The sequence below is a fragment of the Tachyglossus aculeatus genome, chromosome 26, assembly GCF_015852505.1.
Source record: "Tachyglossus aculeatus isolate mTacAcu1 chromosome 26, mTacAcu1.pri, whole genome shotgun sequence".
NCBI lineage: Eukaryota > Metazoa > Chordata > Mammalia > Monotremata > Tachyglossidae > Tachyglossus > Tachyglossus aculeatus.
In genome coordinates this window covers 18,084,696-18,106,342 of record NC_052091.1, presented here as the reverse complement: position 1 = coordinate 18,106,342, position 21,647 = coordinate 18,084,696, and the positions used below count along the sequence as shown (strand labels likewise).

Below are 21,647 nucleotides of genomic sequence, written 5' to 3'. Positions count from 1 at the left end.
AGCCCCTTAAGTAATAAGTAATAAGTCGTAGTAAGCCCCTTCTTTCCTCTCCCCCTCGTCCCCCTCTCCATCCCCCCGTCTTACCTCCTTCCCTTCCCCACAGCACCTGTATATATGTGTATATGGTTGTACATATTTATTACTCTATTAATTAATTTATTTTACTTGTACATTTCTATCCTACTTATTTTATTTTGTTGGTGTGTTTGGTTCTGTTCCCTGTCTCCCCCTTTTAGACTGGGAGCCCACTGTTGGGTAGGGACTGTCTCTATGTGATGCCAATTTGTACTTCCCAAGCGCTTAGTACACTGCTCTGCACATAGTAAGCGCTCAATAAATACGATTGATTGATTGATTGATTCACAGACGCCACGACTGATGATGATTATGTGAAGAGACAGAGCCATGGAATGGGACTGTCTCTATATGTTGCCAACTTGTACTTCCCAAGCGCTTAGTACAGTGCTCTGCACGCAGCAAGCGCTCAATAAATACGATTGATGATGATGATGATGATGATGAATAAGGATGTACCGTGGGGAATACGGGATGGACTTCGGCTTCATCTGGTTGAAAGCAAACGTGAGTTTCTGGGCCGCTCTCTGTTGCTGAATTTCCTTGGAAGCGAGAGACAAGAGGAAGAGGCGGTTCAGTGAGGGGACCAAGCGCCATCCCGTTTTCCTTCTTCTGGACCGCCGGGGTCCCAGAGAGAGGCCGGGACGGGTCGGGGCCGCGAGGTTGGTGCCTCAGCAGCAGCGGGCGAGGTGCGGGCCGGGCTTACCCGCAGGCAGAGATGCAGGACGGTATCTTCCTTATAAACCCCCGCCCACGTATTGACCACGTCGGGCAGGAAGGACTTGATGATGTAGAGGTGGCCGGATTTCAGGATGTCGTACTCGGCCCAGGTGCAGAGGACCTTGACGGCGCGGCGGAGCCCTCCTCCCATCTCCTCTTTGCTCAGGAACTCGATCTTGGCCGACAGGCCCAGCTGCGCCCAGGACGACATGCTGTTGTTGAGGATGGCGGGGGAGCTCTCTTCCAGGCGGTACACGGTCACCGGCTCACCTGCCGGGCCGAGGGACAAAATAAACCGTTGACGATGACCCCGGGGCCCTCTGGGCGCTCACAATGGGTCAGGCGCTCTTCGAAGCGCTGGGATAGGTACAGATTCATTCATTCGGTCGTATTTATTGAGCGCTTACGGTGTGCAGGGCACTGTACTAAGCGCTTGGGAAGTACGAGTCGGCAGCATATAGAGACGGCCCCTACCCAACGACGGGCTCACGGTCTAGAATCAATCATCATTCGTATTTATTTTATTTTGTTAGTACGTCTGGTTTTGTTCTCCGTCTCCCCCTTTTAGACTGTGAGCCCACTGTTGGGTAGGGACCGCCTCTATATGTTGCCAACTTGGACTTCCCGAGCGCTTAGTCCAGTGCTCTGCCCACAGTAAGCCCTCAATAAATACGAATGATGATGATGATTTGTGGAGCGCTTACTGTGTGCGGAGCACTGTACTAAGCGCTTGGGAAGCCCAAGTTGGCAACATATAGAGATGGTCCCTACCCGACAGTGGGCTCAATAGTCTGGAAGGGGGAGGCAGAGAACAAAACATATTAACAAAATAAAATAGAATAAAATATATACATAGGGACCGCCTCTACAGTCATTCGTATTTATTGAGCGCTTACGGTGTGCCCAGCGTGTACTTCCCAAGCGCTTAGTACAGTGCCTGAGAGGTCAGGGGGTTCAAATCCCGGCTCCGCCAACTGTCAGCTCTGTGACTTTGGGCAAGTCACTTCACTTGTCTGTGCCTCAGTTACCTCATCTGCAAAACGGGGAGGAAGACTGTGAGCCCCCCGTGGGACAACCTGATCACCTTGTAACCTCCCCAGCGCTTAGAACAGTGCTTTGCACATAGTAAGCGCTCAATAAATGCCATTATTATTATTATTATTATTATTATTAAAAGCGCTTCCCACCTCCACGATAGCATTTTCTCCAACAACATCAGTAAAAATGCGCGCTCGGAAGAACCGAACGGCCTTTACTTACCTCTCGGAGGCACCGGAGTGAACGGAATACTTTGCGACAGCCTCATCAAGTTGTTTCTTTCCACCGCTGCGGGACAACAACAGAGAAATCAATCCCTTTCAACGAGATTACCCCCGGGCTTCTTTATTTTCTCTTATCTTTCCCGCGTGGTCCAGACTTACCCGAGTAATAATAATTTGTATCCATAATCGGCTTAAAAGGCGACGCGATGCCTAGAACGGGAGGAATAAGGCGCACTGGTCAATTACTACCTTACGACTTTCAATTTCATCGCTAACCAAACTCCTAAAGCGCCTTTAATGCCCGGAGGTTTGCTCCGAAACGTCTGCGGGTTGCGGGAAGACACTCTGGGTAGGAAGAGAAGGATCAAGCCATTCCTGGGCTTCGGAGTTTGGGGCACCGCTATAAATTTGGGGAGCGACGGGGTGGATGCGCAAAGGGGATGGAAACAAGAAGATCTTCACTGTAGGAAGCTGGGCTCCACAGGCAAACAGAGGGAGCACCAGGAATTGGCTCTTGGAGGTTATCATTCATTCATTCAGTTGTATTTACTGAGCGCTTACTGTGTGCAGAGCGCTGTACTAAGCGCTTGGGAAGTACAAGTAATAATAATCACTATTATTATCGTTGTTGTATTACTGTTGTTGCACTGTTCGACGCACTGGGGAAGACACACGTTAACTGGTTTGGACACAGCCTTTGTTCCACATGGGGCTCACAGTCTAAGGAGGAGGAAGGAGGGTTTAATTCCCATTTCGCAGACGAGGGAACTGAAGTCCAGAGAAGTCCAAGGCCACCCAGAAGACCACGTGGCCGAGCCTGGTCCTCCGGCTCCTAGGCCCGGTCTCTACCCCGTGGGCCATGCTGCTTTTCAACCGTCTGTGGCTGTCCCTCAAAAAGAGGCCTTAAAAGATTAGCTCGAGAACTGGTCCTCACCCGGGAACCTGGAAATTCCAGCTGTAGAACAATGAACAGAATTCCCAACTTACCATTTAACGCTTCTTCTTCCGAAGGCCTGGGGAGAAGCCACAGAGATGTTAGCTGCGATCGTCTTCCTCGAAGACGCTTACGTTGGGCTCTCAACTAATTCCCTGATCTCCCGGCACAACAGACTGTCGGTTTCCCCTGGGCGCTCAGTGAATATTCCCTATATTATAACATATATAATATATATAATATATAGTATAATATTCCCTATAATATAGGCAAAACTCCCTACAACTGGATATCTCGACTTGAGGAGGGGGTTGGGCCCAAGGAAACGTCGGCCGTCGCTCCACACGCCGGGCCGCCCGTTCTAATATCTCCTCAGGGCATGGGAAGAGAACTGGGAAAACCGGGCAATGTTTCCACTATTTTGTCATCGGTTTTCTCATAACATCCCAAGTCAGTGACATACGGCATCCAAAAACTTGAATACGTTTCTGGTTTTAAGCATTCACGCCACCAGTAGCCTAGCTAAATCCTGCCAGAGCCCTTACGTGCTCACATTCGATTCATTCATTTACTAAGCGCTCACTGTGTGCGCTTGGGAAGTACAAATCGGCAACATATAGAGACGGTCCGTACCCAACAACGGGTTCACAGTCTAGAAGATCAGTTAATGGTATTTACTGAGCGCTTACCGTGTGCAGAGAGCTGTATTAAGCACTTGGGAGAGGACAATAGAAGATTTGGCAAACCCCTTTCCCACCCATAATGAGCTGACAGTCTAGAGAGGCCTAGGACTGTAGTTTAATAGGTTCAGCTCTGTCTGTGCAAAAGAAATCGTAACATCGCTGTAACTAAGACGGAGTCTTTCGGAAGAAACCCACTCACCGGGACACAAACTGACCACAACCACAGAAAAATAAAAATCCCCCAATGAGAGACCATTACAGTTCTACATTTCTTCCAAACCACTCAGCTCCTACAGAATTGAAGAGCCCACGGTTGCCATGGTTTCCAGGAGAATCTTTATATCCCTGGGGACTTTGGACCGCTCGGCCCGCATAAGAAACCCGGAGGAGACAAACCGTCATTCAGCTTAGAGCTCAGAGGGAAATCAAAGGAAGAAGTGGAGTCACTCAAGGAGGGAAGGAGCAAATGAATGATGTTGGGGCGGTGGGGGGTTATTTGGGGAAGGGAGTGGCGCGAAAGGCCAATCCCTCGGGGGGAAAATGGGAAGTCGGAAAACGAAGATGGGTGAATTCAGATGAAAATCCTAAATCTTAGGCCCCCCGCTAATTCTTCGCAAGTGTAAACTAGCGGGAGAAAGGTCGGGTGCTAATCTGGTCCTCTAAGCAATGCAGGTCATATCCCCCGCACATTTGCATTTCCTCCTTCTTTGAGTTGGAAAATTTTGTAACTTCTCTGTCAACCTTCCGGATTAAAGCCCGAGGTAATTACTTCATGACTTCTGCTGTGCCCTGGACCCAGGAAAAACCGAGATGATAGAGAAGCAATACGAACGGGACACTGAGTCTATCAGGATCGACGAGTAGCCTACTCACATCTGACTGGTTGTCGGTCTTTCTTGAAGCCAGTCCTTCGGGGAAAGGGAGAAGGGGAAAAAAAGTCAGAAGCTTTTGGAAAAAAATCACAGCCTCGAGACAAGTACGCATTTACTTAATCGCTTTGCTTCATATCCTGAAACTCCTCAAACGCATTCGGAAAGAACTGCCACTTTACACAAGCCCCGCTAATCGAATAACGGCTGACCATAATTCCAGAGGATTACAGAGATCGTAAAATGGATGATCTCGGTAGTTGCGACCTAACAGGTTTAGAGCTTCTCAGCTGACAGTCGGTAATGTTACCGTCTGAATCGCATGACTGCGTGCGTAAACGGATCACGTCTTTTAACACCGATTTTAAAAGCCGCGCACCATTTCTCATCGTTTTTCAAAGGGTGACGGCACCTGGAAAGCCCCTCAATTTCAGTAGCAGAACTCCTGGTTCTGCTATTTGCCTGCTGTGCTACTTCTCCGGGCCTCAGTTTCCTCAGCTATAAAATGGGGATTCGATCACAATCATTGACACTACATTGATAATTGGGGTACTTGTTATGGGCCTACTAGGTGCCAAGCAGTGGGCAGATATAAGATCACCAGGTGCCCCCCAGGGCTGATTTCTCCGTACGGACCTTGAGCAAGGCGGCCTTGGAGTCCACTTCGTGAGGGTCTTCTGCTGACGCCCGCCCGCTCTTGCTCTGCACTGGAGTCAAACAAAACCCGTTAGCCTTGAGGTTTGGGCCTGTGTTTTTGGAAAGACTCAAACGCTGGATCTCCGACCGACTTCCACGTTTTCCTAAGTTTGTACTAGATACACAATACTCGTAGATGAAACCCCAAACCCCTCCCCACCACCGAAAAAATAAATCAGTAAGACATTTAAAATTTCCTTTTAAACGGCTGCAGGAAGGTTTACGGTAAGGGCGCGGGTTCAGCTCGTAGATATCGCTGGAAGGAAAGAGAGGGGCCAGGCGGCGGAACTTGCCAGCTTCTGTACCTCTCCCTCTCCCACTCTTTCCCTCCATCCCTTTTCTTCCTCCCTCCATCCCCACGTTCGCCCTCGGGCTCAACGGGAGAGGTGCCCGACGCTTCACCCTCCTTCCCGAGATCCTTGGAAGTCAGAGATGGGGGCCGGGCCCCCGCGACGCCACTGACTGACGCCTCAAAGGCAAAATGACTCACTTTGCTCCGAACGAGGCGACGGGGAGATTTTGTGGAGCTCCGTAAACCCTGCGTAGGAGCTGACGTGTCTCAGGGGGCTGCCAAAGGAGGTCCCGCTCTGCCGAGAGATACGCGCTCCATTATCCCCAGATTCCCGAGAAACCTTGGAATCCACACCCACCTACGCTTCTGGAAGTACAGCCAGTTGACGTTCCACGGCATGCGTACCGTTTGGGTTCGGTGTTTTTTTTTTTAATGGTATTTGCTAAGTGCTTACTATGTGTCAGGCACTGTTCTGAGCGCCGGGGTCGATAAAAGGTAAGTCCCTGCCCATATGAGGGCTCACAATCTAAGTAGGAAGCAGAATTTAGGTATTGAATCCCCATCAGAGGGTTGACAGCCGGGCTCAGCAGATCGATCGACGGTCCAGGCAGAGCGGCAGAGAGAGAGACCAGTTTCAGGAGCGCCTGCCTCAAAATGTGTTAGAGAAGAAGCTAACGTGACGGCAATATTCAGTCAGCACCCTGGAGGGTGGTCCTGAAGAGGGGCATAATTCTGGACAGAAATCTGGGTTCGAATCCCAGCTCCGCCACATGCCGGCTGTGTGACCTGGGGCCAGTTACTCGACTTCTCTGGGCCTCAGTGACTTCACCTGCAAAATGGGGGGTGAGACTTGAGTCCCATGTGGGACATGGACGGTGACCAACCTGATTAGCTGGTAGCTACCCACGCGCTCAGTACGGTACCTGACGCACAGAACGTGCTTAACAAATACCGTTTAGAAGACGCACGGCCCTCCCCTGCGCCGTCAGGCATGGCTCAGTGGAAAGATCCGGGGCTTGGGAGTCAGAGGTCATGGGTTCTAATCCTGCCTCTGCCACATATACTAATAATAATGATAATGGCATTTATTAAGCGCTTACTATGTGCAAAGCACTGTTCTAAGCACTGGGGAGGTTACAAGGTGATCAGGTTGTCCCACGGGGGCGGGGCGGGGGGGGCGCGGGAGTCAGAGGTCATGGGTTCTAATCCTGCCTCCGCCACATATAATAATAATAATAATAGCAGTTATTAAGCCCTTACTATGTGCAAAGCACTGTTCTAAGAGCTGGGGAGGTTACAAGGTGATCAGGTTGTCCCACGGGGGGAGGCTCACAGTCTTCATCCCCATTTTACAGATGAGGGAACTGAGGCCCAGAGTAGTGAAGCGACTTGCCTGAAGTCACACATCTGACAACTGGCAGAGTTGGGATTCGAACCCATGACCTCTGCCTCCAAAGCCCGGGCTCTTTCCACTGAGCCATGCTGCTTCTCTGCTGTGGGACCTTGGGCAAGAGGCTTCACTTCTCTGAGCCTCAGTTACCTCATCTATAAAAGGGGGATTAAGACTGCAAGCCCTACGCGGGACAACCTGATCACCTTGCATCCCCCCCAGTGCTTAGAACAGTGCTTCGCACATACTAAGCGCTCACCAAATGCCAGCATTATTATTATTATCAGTATTACTGTGATATTTCATTTCAGCTTTCAGCCTTTACCTGATGTTTCGTCATCTCGATGTCCTCCAGTATGGGCTTTCTTATGTCCTTCTGCGCCTCCTATTCGAGGAGAGAAGAGTAGGGAACTTGCCAGTCGAAACGCACTGGAATTCGAGGGCTGAGTGCTGGGAATTTCCCTTCAAGATATCAGCGACCACAATAACCTCAGGGAATGGGCCCGGATTCTACTCTCCTTGTTCCGTCACCGGGACGTATTTTACATCCCTTCCAGTACAATTCTGACGGGCTCCCCGTTCTCCGAGCTGCAGTAAGAGATGGGGGCTTTGCACGGAACCAACGGTATTTCAAGGTAGAAAAACCCACCCAAATCTCCATTCCCACCCTCCTGTGGCAAGCCCTGTTGAGGTCCTGCTGCCAGAACGGGAGCCACGAGATAGCTCGGAGAAGGGGTGCTTCGATGGACATTTTTAATGACCCTTACACTGGTGAGAAGCAGTGTGGCCTAATGGAAAGAGCCCAAGCCTGAGAGTCAGAGGACTTGGTTTTTTGTTTCTAAATGGCATTTATTAAACGCTTACTAGGGGCAAAGCACCGTTCTAAGCGCTGGGGAGGTTACAAGGTGATCAGGTTGTCCCACGGGGGGCTCACAGTCTTCATCCCCACTTTCCAGAGGAGGGAACTGAGGCCCAGAGAAGTGAAGTGACTTGCCCGAAGTCACACAGCTGACAATTGGCGGAGCCGGGATTGGAACCTACGGCCTCCGACTCCCAAGCCCGGGCTCTTTCCATTGAGCCACGCTGCTTCTCTAGGTTGGACACGGTACCTTGTCCCACGTGGGACTCGCAGCCCTAGTCCCCATTTTCCGGATGAGGGAAATGAAGCGACTTATCCAGGGTCACAGGCCTGGCGGAGCTGGGATGAGAACCCAGGAGATCATCAGACCCGGCCAGGAGTTAAAAAAAAAATAATCTGGTTTCATTTATTCCATTTATTCTACGGCTTCGGAGGAAGCAGACCGAGTGGAAGACTTCCACTGGCCAGTGAAATCCCAGTAGCTGTTTGCAAGGTTGGATTCAATCGCCCCTTTAAGAAGGTCCCTCCTAAAGCCCCACCACAACTTCAATCAATCAACTGATCAATTAAAAGTATTGATCTAGTACCTATTAGAAGCAGCACGGTTTAGCAGGAAGAGCCTGGGCTTGGGAGTCACGGGTCATGGGTTCTAATCCCGGCTCCGCCACTTAGCAGCTGTGCGACTCTGGGCGAGTCACTTCACAGCTCTTTGCCTCAGTTACCTCATCTGTAAAATGGGGATTAAGACTCAAGGATAAAAACGGGGATTGGGCCCACGAGGACACCTTGATTACCTTGTACCTACCCCAGTGCTTAGAACAGTGCTTGGCACATAGTAAGCGCTCAATAAATACCACCGTTATTTATTATTATTACAGAGTACTGAACTAAGCACACACGTTCCCTGTCCAGGGCAGACAAGTGGCAAGTAGCAAGTACCAGAGAAGCAGGAATTAGAACCCATGGCCTGTGAATTGATCCCTGCCCGAGGAGCTGGCAATCTAGCAGGACATATGTTTTGGTTTTTTTGGGTTTTTTTTTTTTGTCTGTCTCCCCCTTCTAGACAAACTTACTCCCTTACTCCCCATCCCCCTAGCCTTACCTCCTTCCCCTCCCCACAGCACCTGTATATATGTATATATGTTTGTATGGATCTATTATTCTATTTATTTGTACATATTTATTTTATTTTGTTAATATGTTTTGTTTTGTTGTCTGTCTCCCCCTTCTAGACTGTGAGCCCGCTGTTGGGTAGGGACTGTCTCTATATGTTGCCAACTTATACTTCCCAAGCGCTTAGTACGGTGCTCAGCACACAGTAAGCGCTCAGTAAATACGACTGACTGAATGAATGAATGACAGATAAAAAAATAAGGTGGGGTGATGAAAAATGAACAGGAGAAGGCCTCCTGAAGCAACTACGATTTTAGAAGGGCTTCGAAGGTGTGAGCCCACTGGTGGGTAGGGACTGTCTTTATATGTTGCCAACTTATACTTCCCAAGCGCTTAGTCCAGTGCTCTGCACACAGTAAGCGCTCAGTAAATACGACTGAATGAATGAATGAATGACAGATAAGAAAATAAGGTGGGGTGATTATAAATGAACAGAAGAAGGCCTCCTGAAGCAACTACGATTTTAGAAGGGCTTCAAAGGTGTGAGCCCACTGGTGGGTAGGGACTGCCTCTCTATGTTGCCAACTTGTCCGTCCCAAGCGATTAGTACGGTGCTCTGCACACAGTAAGTGCTCAGTAAATACGATTGATTGACTGATTGATTGAAGGTGGGGGAGATACATAATCTCTGAGTGAGACAGAGATCCAATAAAGCGTATTTTTCGCCCTTACGTAACCAGAACCTTGGATTAGTGGGTTGTAAAAAACCACCGCCCCCCAAAAATGTAGTCCTTACCAGAGTCTTCGCAGCTATGATTTCTTTCATCTTGTTTGTGGCCTCTCTGAATCTCTGCAACTCCATGCTGTCTCTGTGACCTTTATTAATAGAGGAAAATAAGAGAAGTGAGGAAAGGAGAACTCTCCTGTTAGCGGGCTTCTCCAGGGTCAGTCGCTGGCGGCCACCAGCCTTAAGTAGACGGACAGTGAGGAACGCAGCCGGCCTGCCCACCGCAGTGACCTGCTTTTGGATGGGGGTGGAAGACGGGTCTACTTGGGGGAATACCGGGAAGCAGGGAATTATCTCCTCACAGTAATACCGTGGGCTGTTTCCCATATCCTCCCCCTCACTGCACCTGAGGGAGGCAGGGATACAGACGGGCTCTTAGCAACTTGGCAGGTTTTCTGCCTGCAGAAAATGCTTCCTAGTGTCCGGGGGGTTTGAGTCTTGTGGCATTTGAGAAGAGCAGGGTGGCTTAGTGGCTAGAGCCCGGGCCTGGGGAATCCAAACCACCTGGGTTCTCATCCCAGCTCCGCCACACGTCCGTGTGACCCTGGATAAGTCACTTCATTTCCCTCATCTGGAAAACGGGGATGAAGGCTGTGAGTCCCATGTGGGACAAGGTACCGTGTCCAACCTAGAAAAGCAGCGTGGCTCAATGGAAAGAGCCCGGGCTTGGGAGTCGGAGGCCGTAGGTTCAAATCCCGGCTCTGCCAATTGTCAGCTGTGTGACTTTGGGCAAGTCACTTCACTTCTCTGGGCCTCAGTTCTCTCATCTGGAAAATGGGGGTGAAGACTGTGAGCCCCCCGTGGGAAAACCTGATTCCCTTGTATCCTCCCCAGAGCTTAGAACAGTGCTTTGCACACAGTAAGCAAGTCACTTCTCTGGGCCTCAGTTCCCTCATCTGGAAAGTGGGGATGAAGACTGGGAGCCCCCCGTGGGACAACCTGATCCCCTTGTATCCTCCCCAGAGCTTAGAACAGTGCTTTGCACATAGTAAGCGCTTAACAAAGGCCATCATTATTATTATTATTATCCTAGTGCTCAGAAGAGTGCTTGGCACAGAGTGAGCGCTTAGTGAGTACCAAAATTATTACTGTTCATTGTTATTATCTTATTCTGGGGTTGCCAGGGGTTGAAAGACTGAAGGTCACTGAATCCGAGGGAGGGAGCCCCCCCGTTTCACCAGCCAGGTTAGCTCCAGGCTCCTAACGGTGGAGCTGAACCCAAGCACCTATCCTCCCCGCCCAAGGGATTCTGGTCCACTTAATTTGCACCTAGTAAGCGCTTCAATAAATAATAATAATAATAACATGAATAATAATGATGGTATGATGGAAGCTGTCTCTTCCGCTGCTTGGCACCACGGCAGGTCTGGCTGGGACTGAGTTTTCATTTCTGGGGCGGTGGAAAGGGTAAGCTCGTGTTCTTGCGGAGCCACCCTCCGTTAAAGGAAGGCGGGGTCGGATTTGTCAACTCTGACCTCCTGAGAGCGACAAAACTACAGTCCACGGGGCTCAACCTCTCCCGCGAAGAGGCCCGGGATCCTCATCCCGGCACCGCCGCTTGGCTGCTGTGGGACCTTGGTCTAGTCACTTCACTTCTCCTCTGGAAAATGGGGATCAATCAATCAATCAATCAATCGTATTTATTGAGCGCTTACTATGTGCAGAGCACTGGACTAAGCGCTTGGGGAGTACAAATTGGCAACACATAGAGACAGTCCCTACCCAACAGTGGGCTCACAGTCTAAAAGGGGGAGACAGAGAACAAAACCAAACATACCAACAAAATAAAATAAATAGGATAGAAATGTACAAGTAAAATAAATAAATAAATATGTGCAACCATATATACATGTATACAGGTGCTGTGGGGAAGGGAAGGAGGTAAGATGGGGGGATGGAGAGGGGGACGAGGGGGAGAGGAAGGAAGGGGCTCAGTCTGAAGACTGGGATGAAGGGATGAAGACTGTGTGAGCTGCCCGTGGGACAACCCCAGCGCCCGGACCGGTGCTTGACGTATACGAAGCTTTTAATAAATACCGTCACCCTTATTATAGCTACGTGAGCACCGGGCCATAGTTGCACAGACTGTCGCGTTACCGGTTGAGCTTACCCACAAAGGCGCCGAATTCCACGGCGCTCTCGCCTTGGACGGCTTTGGAGCAGGCGGGCTCTTCGCCTTTAGCCGCCGGCGGTCCCGGCTGGTGCTTGCCGTTGGGCTGCGAGGGGGTGCTGACGAAGAACTTGGCCGTCGGGGACGCCGGGTGGGGGACGCTGCTGGAGGAGTTGCCCAGTTTCGGGGTCCGGCCCACCGCCCTGGCGGCTTCTTCCCCGTGAGCTCGGTGCCGGAGCCTCGGCGGGGAAACGGCACTTGGAAGTAAGGCACTGCTCGAGGCGCCGGGCTCCGGGAAGTAGGGCTCTCCTCTCCGGGGGACGGCAGCCAAGTCCGGCCCGAACACCTTAAACGGGGCGTCCCGCTCGTCGCGGGCGAAAACGTTGCCCAGGAAGGCGCCGCTCCCCTCGACGCCTCCCTGGGGAAGAGACGAACTCAGGGTGCTGCCCACGCTGTGCTTCTTCCACACGGAAGGATGCGGGGGACCCTCGTCTATGAGGTTCTGGGCCAGGTGTTTGGAAATGCTCAGCTCGCGGGTGATCTCGTTGTGGACTTTGCTGGCTTCGGAGGCCTTCTGGGCGGTGAACGTCTTCAGGGTGTCCACCGTGAGGGCGGAGAGATCCTGCAGGTGGCCGATCTGAGAGTCCAGGGAATGCAGCGAGCGCTTGATGTAGTTGACTCGGTCGCCGACTTCTTTGATCTGGATGCACATCTGTTCCACCCTGGAAGGAAAATGACCCGTGTGGGGGGTTTTTTTTTCTCAAGTTGGGAACGTGGAAAGCAAATTCTCGGCGTGATTCGAGGCTTGCGGCGACGGGCCAGATAGCTCACGCAGAGTTGAGGAGTGGGGGACGTACGGAGCGGCGTGGACTACTGGATAGACCACGGGTCCGGGGGACCCGGGTTCGAATCCCAGCTCCGCCACTTGTCTGCTGGGTGACCTGGGGTGAGTCGCTTCACTTGAGCCCACTGTCGGGTAGGGACTGTCTCTATATGTTGCCAGCTTGTACTTCCCAAGCGCTTAGTACAGCGCTCTGCACACAGTAAGCGCTCAATAAATACGATTGATTGATTCTCCGGGCCTCAGTTCCCTCCTCTAGAAAATGGGGATTAAAACTGTGTGCCCCACACGGGCCTGTGGCCAACCTGATTAGCTTGTACCTCCTCCTGGGCTTAATTCAGTTCCAAGCACGTGGTGAGCGCTCAACAAACGCCATAAAAAAACGTTAACCTGGGAATTTCCTATTTGGGGAGGAAAAAAAACACACCTCACATTCTGCAGCAGCATCTACATTCATGCCTTAGGTAATTTTTTTAAAGATAGTAATAATAATAATGACGGTATTTATTAAGCGCTTACTATGTGCAAAGCACTGTTCTAAGCGCTGGGGAGGTTACAAGGTGATCAGGTTGACTAGACACCGAACCTGCCCCCGTCGATTTCTGGATTTAGAAAATTGGAAAAAAAGATTTTGGGAACATTAACGTGCAAACATTCAATAGTAATAATAATAATAATAATAATAATGATGGCATTTGTTCAGCGCTTACTATGTGCAAAGCACAGTTCTAAGCGCTGGGGTGGATACAAGGTAATCAGGTTGTCCCACGGGGGACTCACAGTCTTCATCCCCATTTTACAGGTGAGGTAACTGAGGCACAGAGAAGTTAATAATAATGACTTATTATTATTATTATTAACTTCTCTGTGCCTCAGTTACAGAGAAGGTAAAAATAATAATGATAATGATGATGATGATGACATTTATTAAGTGCTTACTACGTGCAAAGCATTGTTCTAAGCGCTGGGGAGGTTACAAGGTGATCAGGTTGTCCCAAGGGGGCTCACAGTCAATCCCCATTTTCCAGATGAGGTAACTGAGGCCCAGAGAAGTGAAGTGACGTGCCCAAAGTCACACAGCTGACAATTGGCAGAGCCGGGATTTGAACTCATGACCCCTGACTCCAAAGCCCACGCTCTTCCCACTGAGCCATGCTGCTTCAAGAGCGTGCTGCTATGTCCCGCAGCTGCAGGGTCTAATTTCAACGGTTCGACAGAAGTATACACTGACACTCTAGTGTACACCTTCACAAAAGATGTACGGACAGTGTATACGTCTGAGTACCATCATCATCATCAATCGTATTTATTGAGCGCTTACTGTGTGCAGAGCACTGTACTAAGCGCTTGGGAAGTCCAAGTTGGCAACATCTAGAGACAGTCCCTACCCAACAGTGGGCTCACTGTCTAAAAGGGGGAGACAGGGAACAAAACCAAACATACTAACAAAATAAAATAAACAGAATAGATATGTACAAGTAAAATAAATAGATAAATAAATAGAGTAATAAATATGTACAAACATATATATATATATATATATATATATATATATATATATATATACAGGTGCGTGGGAAGTCCAAGTTGGCAACATATAGAGACAGTCCCTACCCAACAGTGGGCTCACAGTCTAAAAGGGGGAGACAGAGAACAAAACCAAACATACTAACAAAAATAAAATAAATAGAATAGATATATACAAGTAAAATAAATAGAGTAATAAATATGTACAAACATATATACATATACATAGGTGCGTGGGAAGTCCAAGTTGGCAACATATAGAGACAGTCCCTACCCAACAGTGGGCTCACAGTCTAAAAGGGGGAGACAGAGAACCAAACCAAACATACTAACACAATAAAATAAATAGAATAGATATCTACAAGTAAAATAAATAGAGTAATAAATATGTACAAACATATATACATATATACAGGTGTGTGGGAAGTCCAAGTTGGCAACATATAGAGACAGTCCCTACCCAACAGTGGGCTCACAGTCTGAAAGGGGGAGGAGACAGAGAACAAAACCAAACATACTAACAAAATAAAATAAATAGAATAGATATATACAAGTAAAATAGAGTAATAAATATGTACAAACATATATACATATACACAGGTGCGTGGGAAGTCCAAGTTGGCAACATATAGAGACAGTCCCTACCCAACAGTGGGCTCACAGTCTAAAAGGGGGAGACAGAGAACAAAACCAAACATACTAACAAAATTAAATAAATAGAATAGATATGTACAAGTAAAATAAATAGATAGAGTAATAAATATGTACAAACATATATACATATATACAGGTGCGTGGGAAGTCCAAGTTGGCAACATCTAGAGACAGTCCCTACCCAACAGTGGGCTCACAGTCTGAAAGGGGGAGACAGAGAACAAAACCAAACATACTAACAAAATTAAAATAAATAGAATAGATATGTACAAGTAAAATAAATAGATAGAGTAATAAATATGTACAAACATATATACATATATACAGGTGCGTGGGAAGTCCAAGTTGGCAACATATAGAGACAGTCCCTCCCCAACAGTGGGCTCACAGTCTAAAAGGGGGAGACAGAGAACAAAACCAAACATGCTAACACAATAAAATAAATAGAATAGATATGTACAAGTAAAATAAATAGAGTGACAAATATGTACAAACATACCACCCCGCTGCACTTTCACAATTCAGCTGTCGTGCAATGAATCGGCAACATGCACTCAGAACTTGTTCTCCCTCATTACTGGCCAAGAGGGATGAAAACCCCATTCACTATTAAGTTTAGCACAGTGCCCAGCGCTTAGTACAGTGCCCGGCACGTAGCAAGTGCTTAACGCGTGCCATCGTCACCATCATTATTAACCTCACCTTTCAAAGGTGATCCGGATTCTCTCCTCGCTTCCGGAGTGAAATTTGTCATCCTTCTCGCTGAAGTACATTTCCACACACTGCTCTTCGAAGTCGTGAAGCTTCTTCTGGTCTTCTTCGGTTAAAAACAGTTCTACGGCAAGACAGGGCACGGGCGGGACCGGTTTAGTTTTAATCAATCGAGATCCTGTTGAGATACAGCTCGCTCCTAAGTTGACTGTATGTATATATGTTTGTACATATTTATTACTCTATTTTACTTGTACATATCTATTCTATTTATTTTATTTTGTTAGTATGTTTGGTTTTGTTCTCTGTCTCCCCTTCTAGACTGTGAGCCCACTGTTGGGTAGGGGCTGTCTCTATATGTTGCCAATTTGTACTTCCCAAGCGCGTAGTACAGTGCTCTGCACATAGTAAGCTCTCAATAAATACGATTGATGATGATGATGATGACTGTGAGGCCCCGTGTGGGACAGGGACAGCGTCCAACCTGATGAGCTGCTTTTTTATCCCAGCACGTCGAACAGGATAAGAGTAGAGACAGCCCGGGCAGGGGAGATGCAAAGATACAAAGCCCGGCTTCGCCCCTTGTCTGCTGTGTGACCTTGGGCAAATCGCTTCACTTCTCTGTGCCTCAGCTACCTCGACTGCAAAAACGGGATCGAAGACTGTGAGCCCCATGGGGGATGGGGATTGGGTCCAACCTGACCGGCTTCTATCTACCCCAACGCTTCGTAGAGCGCCTGGCACGTGGTACCCGCTTCATAAATACCATTAAAAGCACAATATAATAGGAGTTGGCGGACCCGCTCCTTACCCACAGTGAGCTTACAGTCTACAGTGGGGGGAGACAGGCCACTAATATAGTGAATCCATCGTACTTATTGAATGCTTGCTATGTGCAGACACCGCACTAGGCGCTTGGGATGATGACGATGGCATTTATTAAGCGCTTACTATGTGCAAAGCACTGTTCTAAGCGCTGGGGATATACAAGGTGATCAGGTGACGTGGGGCTCACAGCCTTTTCCCCACAGTCACAACTTTTCCCCAATTCTGGACAAGTTCTACCTTGGTTTTATCCTCACCTCTTTCTCTGGGCGTATTCGGATCTCCAGAAGTTCCGGGACAGTTTGCTTTCTACATTTTTTTTTAGCCCCTCAAACTCTCCGGAAAGAAGGTACCAGTGAGTGGAATGTACGGTATTACTCTAAAATGTATCGAAAGGGGTGTTTCTTCGATTAAATGTTAAATGTGGCAGACGGTAGTGAAATGCGTATATGCCTTTAGTCGGGTAAATCCGAAGGGGGTTTTTATGGCATTTGTCAAGTGCCGATGTGCTAAGCGTTTGGGTAGATGCAGGTTGGACTAAATCAGACTGGACAAAGTCCATGTCGTACATGGGCCTCACGGTAATAATTCCTACTTTACAGGTGAGGGCGGATAGGTTTTTTTGGTTTGTTTTTAATTATTTAATGGTGTTTGCTAAGCGCTTACTATGTTCCAGGCGCTATCTTCCTAAATTCTGGGGCAGGGGGAAGCTAATCAGTTTGGACACAGTCCATGTCCCACATGGGGCTCCTAGTCATCATCCCCGTTTTACAGCTGAGGAAACTGAGGCCCAGAAAAGTGACTTGCTCAAGGTCACACAGCAGGTAAGTGGCAGAGGAGGGACTAGAACCCAGGCCCGGGTTCCGTCCATTATCAATCAGATCATACTTATTGAGATAACTCTAGACTGTAAGCCCATAATAACCATTATGGTATTTATTAAGCGCTTACTAGGAACCAAGCAGCATGGCTCACTGGAAAGAGCCCGGGCTTTGGACTCAGAGGCCATGGGTTCAAATCCCGGCTCCGCCAATTGTCAGCTGTGTGACTTTGGGCAAGTCACTTCACTTCTCTGGGCCTCAGTGACCTCATCTGTAAAAATGGGGATTAAAGCTGTGAGCCCCACATGGGACAACCTGATCACCTTGTAACCTCCCCAGCGCCTAGAACAGTGCTTTGCACATAGTAAGCGCTTAACAAATACCATCGTTATTATTATTACATAGTCCCTGTCCACGACAAGCTGCCCAGATGGGAAATAAATCATTTCTCAAAACAGAATTGCCCAAGAAAACCCACGTTAAAATCTGAAACCCCTCTAGATTACTATCCATCTTCCCTGGCCTCTCCTCATTGCCCTGATTAAACCATCCAATCCAGCTCCCTCAGCACTGATGTTTATCTCTGCGCATCCTGCTTGCAGATTTCTGTTACTTGCATCTTTTTGGGATTTGTGGCTCTGCCACCTATTCACTTTTTTGGCCAATCGCATGTTGTTTTTCTCCCCTTACGACTGTAAGACTTGCAGAGAAGCAGCGCGGCTCAGTGGAAAGAGCCCGGGCTTGGGAGTCAGAGGTTACGGGTTCTAATCCCAGCTCCGCCACTTATCAGCTGTGTGACTGTGGGCAAGTGACAATTTCTCTGTGCCTCAGTTCCCTCATCTGTAAAATGGGGATTGAGACCGTAAGCCCCTCGTGGGACAACCTGATTGCCTTGTATTGCCAGCGCTCAGAACAGTGCTTGGCACATAGAACATGCTTAACAAATGCTATTATTATTATTATTATTATTATCGTTATTATCATTATTACTATTATTATTATTATTATTTTTATTATGGCTTGAGGCCCGGAATGTCTTCTTCTTCAAGTTAATAACAGTAACTGTGATGGCATTTAAGCCCTCGCTATGAGCCCCCTTTTTCCTCTCCTTCTCCCCATCCCTCCGACCCTACCTCCTTCCTCTCCCCACAGCACCTGTACATATGTTTGTACAGATTTATTACTCTACTTATTTTACTTCGACATATTTACTATTCTATTTATTTTGTCGATGATGAGCATCGACCTTTACTTCTCTTTATTCTGATGACTTGCCACCTGACCACATGTTTGGTTCTTCTTCAAGACTGGGAGCCCGTTGTTGGGTAAGGACCGCCTCTATATGTTGCCAACCTGTACTTCCCAAGCGCTCAGTCCAGTGCTCTGCACATAGTAAGCGCCCAATAAATACGAATGAATGAATGAATGAGCCAAGCACCGTTTTAAGCACTGGGATAGATACAGGATAATCAGGTTGGACACAGTCCCTGGCCCACATGGGGTTCATAACCTAAATGGGAGGGCGAACAGGTCCCCATTTTACAAGCGAGGAAACCGAAGCCCAGAGAAGTGAGGCGACTTGCCCAAGGTTACGCAGCAGCCAAGCGGCTGAGCCGCGATTAGAACCCATGTCCTCTGCCCCCCGAGACCGGACTCTTTCCCCGGGGCCATGCTAATTCTTTTGGGATTCCCTTTAATCCCTACTATCGGCCCCCGCCCGACAGAAGCCACTGCTGGGGATCTACTCCGTAACGGAGAGCCCGGCCCATCAAAATACGATTTGGCCTTCGGCTTGTCGCTACGCTGGGAGGGAAAAGCATCACGTTCAATAGACCGTGTTCTTACTGGGCCCGTCGGTGGCCTTGTCCTTTTTTCTTCTTTTACAGACGCAGCAGAGCAAGGAGGCCATGTGGCTGAGGATAATGAGAGGGGGAGGGAGCACAGGCTTCTCGTGGTAAGCCATGATGAAGTGGTAGCGCTGGTACTTCCAGACGATGTTGGAAATGGCCTTGACTTGTAAGTACACGTTGCTAGAAGGGGGAGAGAGGAGACAAGCAAGTTTAGGAGGTGAAATCCCTGGGGTGCCGAGCCATTGGCATCCGTCCTCCTGCTTTTCCCCCTAGACGGCCCTCGGGAGCGGCCGCTCAAAAACGGGAAGCTACCTCACAAATCGGAGCCCGACCGCATAGCTCCTCAAAAGAGTTACCAAGGCGGCCCTCTCCTTTCTTTCCACCACCAGGGTCGTCCTTCAAACGTTTAAATTAGTATTTATTAAATACTAAATAGCATTAGTAATAGTTTAATAGTAATTAATTAATAGTTAATCGTATAGTTAATACACAATATAATATAGCTAATAATATATTATAATATGGTATAATAGTTAAATAGTTAATAATATAATACATTATAATATAGTATAATAGTTAATATATAATATATATAATATAGGTAATAGTATAGTTAATTAATAGTTAATTAATAGTTAATAGTAATTAGTAATAGTTAAATAGTATTTATTGACGGGGATGAAGACTGTGAGCCCCGCGTGTGACAAACTGATTACCTTGTATCTACCCCAGGGCTTAGAACAGTGCTTTGCACCCAGTAAGCGCTTGACAAATACCGACATTATTATTATTCTTAACAAATACCAACATTATTCTTTTCATTCAGTCGTACTTATTGAGCGCTTACTGTGTGCAGAGCACTGGACTAAGCGCTTGGGAAGTACAAGACTGTGAGCCCCCCGAGGGACAACCTGATCACCTTGTAACCTCCCCAGCGCTTAGAACAGTGCTTTGCACATAGTAAGCGCTTAATAAATGCCATCATTATTATTATTATTGAGCGCTTTCTAAGCGCTTCGGAGAGGGCGATAGGACAGCGTTGGCAGACGCTTCCTTGCCCACGACAAACCTACGTTCTAGGGGAGGAAACGGACGTTAACAGAAATCAATGAATTATGGCTACGGACCCAAGTGCCCTGGGACGGAGGGATGGGGGGTGGATAAGGGTCCACAAATCCAAGCGTCAGGGTGACGCAGAAGGCGGACCGAGTTTCAAATTCATTCAATCGTATTTATTGAGCGCTTACTGTGTGCAGAGCACTGGACTAAGCGCTTGGGAAGTACAAGTTGGTGACATCTAGAGACGGTCCCTCCCCCAACAAATTCACAGTCTAGAAGGGGGAGACAGACAACAAAACATGTGGACGGGTGTCAAGTCATCAGGATAAATAGAATTCAAATGAAACCGCCCGAAGATCTTAAACCTTGGGGGATTTCTTGTCCTTCCGAAGACGCAAAGTCATCGACCCCCTCTCTCCGGGAGCTAAGCGTCCTATCTTTGCAGTGCTTCTTACTTTCCCTAATCGAGACAAGCAGGTGTCCGCCGTTAACTGCTGAACGGCACCCGCTTCTCTGCCAGGACGCCGTGGTTTCCCCGGGTTTTGCTTAAGCCTCCCTCCGAAACCCGCCTCGGCACCCACGTAAGAAACCATTTACGACAAAGGACGCACTCACTTGAAAAACGCAATCAGAAGATTAACCATGATTATGTACTGAACAAAGAGGTAGACAGCTTGAAGAAACGGCGTCAACCAGGTTCCGGGCCCGCAGAGCTCCTTCGCTTCGGAATTATTCGCGCACACTTGGAGAAAAGGGAGAGCATTTTTGAGACCTCAAATTGATCGCAATTCATTCATTCATTTAATCGTATTTCTTGAGCGCTTACTGTGTGCAGAGCACTGTACTAAGCGCTTGGGAAGTACAAGTTGGCAGCATATAGAGACGGTCCCTACCCAACAGCGGGCTCACAGTCTAGAAGGGGGAGACAGACAACAAAACAAAACATATTCACAAAAAATAAATAGAATAAATATGTACAAATGAAATAGAGTAATGAATACGTACAAACATATATACATATATACAGGTGCTGTGGGGAGGAGATGAGGTAAACTGAGGCCCAGAGAAGCCAAGCGACTTGCCCAATTAAGAGCGTGAGCTCTTATAAATAAAAATAAAATAAATGAAAAAAATCAAACACAAAAACATTTCCTCACAGACTCTCCCCTGCCCCCACTCCCCAGTTTTTTTTAAAAAAAGGCTAGGAGAATTACTTGCAGTCTCTAAAGCTTCGTGCTTTCTGGACTCAAAACCACAACCCCATCCTTTAAGACGTCCAGAGCACTTATTCATTCAATCGTATTTATTGAGCGCTTACTGTGTGCAGAGCACTTATGTCCATATCCGTAATTTATTTAGATTAATGTCTGCCCCCCTCCTCTAAACTGTAAGCTTGTGGGCAGGGAATATGTCTGTTATACTGTACCCTCCCCATCGCTCAGTACAGTGCATTGCACTCAGTAAGCGCTCATTAAATACCACTGATTGAAGTCCAGCTCTCAGAATTAAAAATGGAATGCCCCTTCCTTTCTTCACCCTCCCCACACTCGCTGGCAGTGCCATTCCTTC

At 48.1% G+C, this 21,647-nt stretch overlaps 1 protein-coding gene across 2 annotated transcripts in view; it reads right to left on the bottom strand.

The window, feature by feature from the left end:
• Positions 1–21,647, bottom strand: part of TRPM7 (transient receptor potential cation channel subfamily M member 7) — a 127,460-nt gene that overhangs the window by 11,751 nt on the left and 94,062 nt on the right. For both annotated transcript variants that reach the window (XM_038767586.1, XM_038767587.1), the window contains exons 23-36: positions 20,694–20,820; positions 19,015–19,199; positions 15,515–15,647; positions 11,791–12,512; positions 9,690–9,769; positions 7,247–7,306; positions 5,730–5,826; positions 5,180–5,250; positions 4,548–4,582; positions 3,045–3,070; positions 2,217–2,267; positions 2,056–2,121; positions 782–1,065; positions 535–617 (exon numbers count right to left, since the gene is read on the bottom strand). In XM_038767586.1, the coding sequence (XP_038623514.1) occupies positions 535–617; positions 782–1,065; positions 2,056–2,121; positions 2,217–2,267; positions 3,045–3,070; positions 4,548–4,582; positions 5,180–5,250; positions 5,730–5,826; positions 7,247–7,306; positions 9,690–9,769; positions 11,791–12,512; positions 15,515–15,647; positions 19,015–19,199; positions 20,694–20,820 (2,020 nt within the window). The remainder of the gene's footprint in view (positions 1–534; positions 618–781; positions 1,066–2,055; positions 2,122–2,216; positions 2,268–3,044; positions 3,071–4,547; positions 4,583–5,179; positions 5,251–5,729; positions 5,827–7,246; positions 7,307–9,689; positions 9,770–11,790; positions 12,513–15,514; positions 15,648–19,014; positions 19,200–20,693; positions 20,821–21,647) is intronic.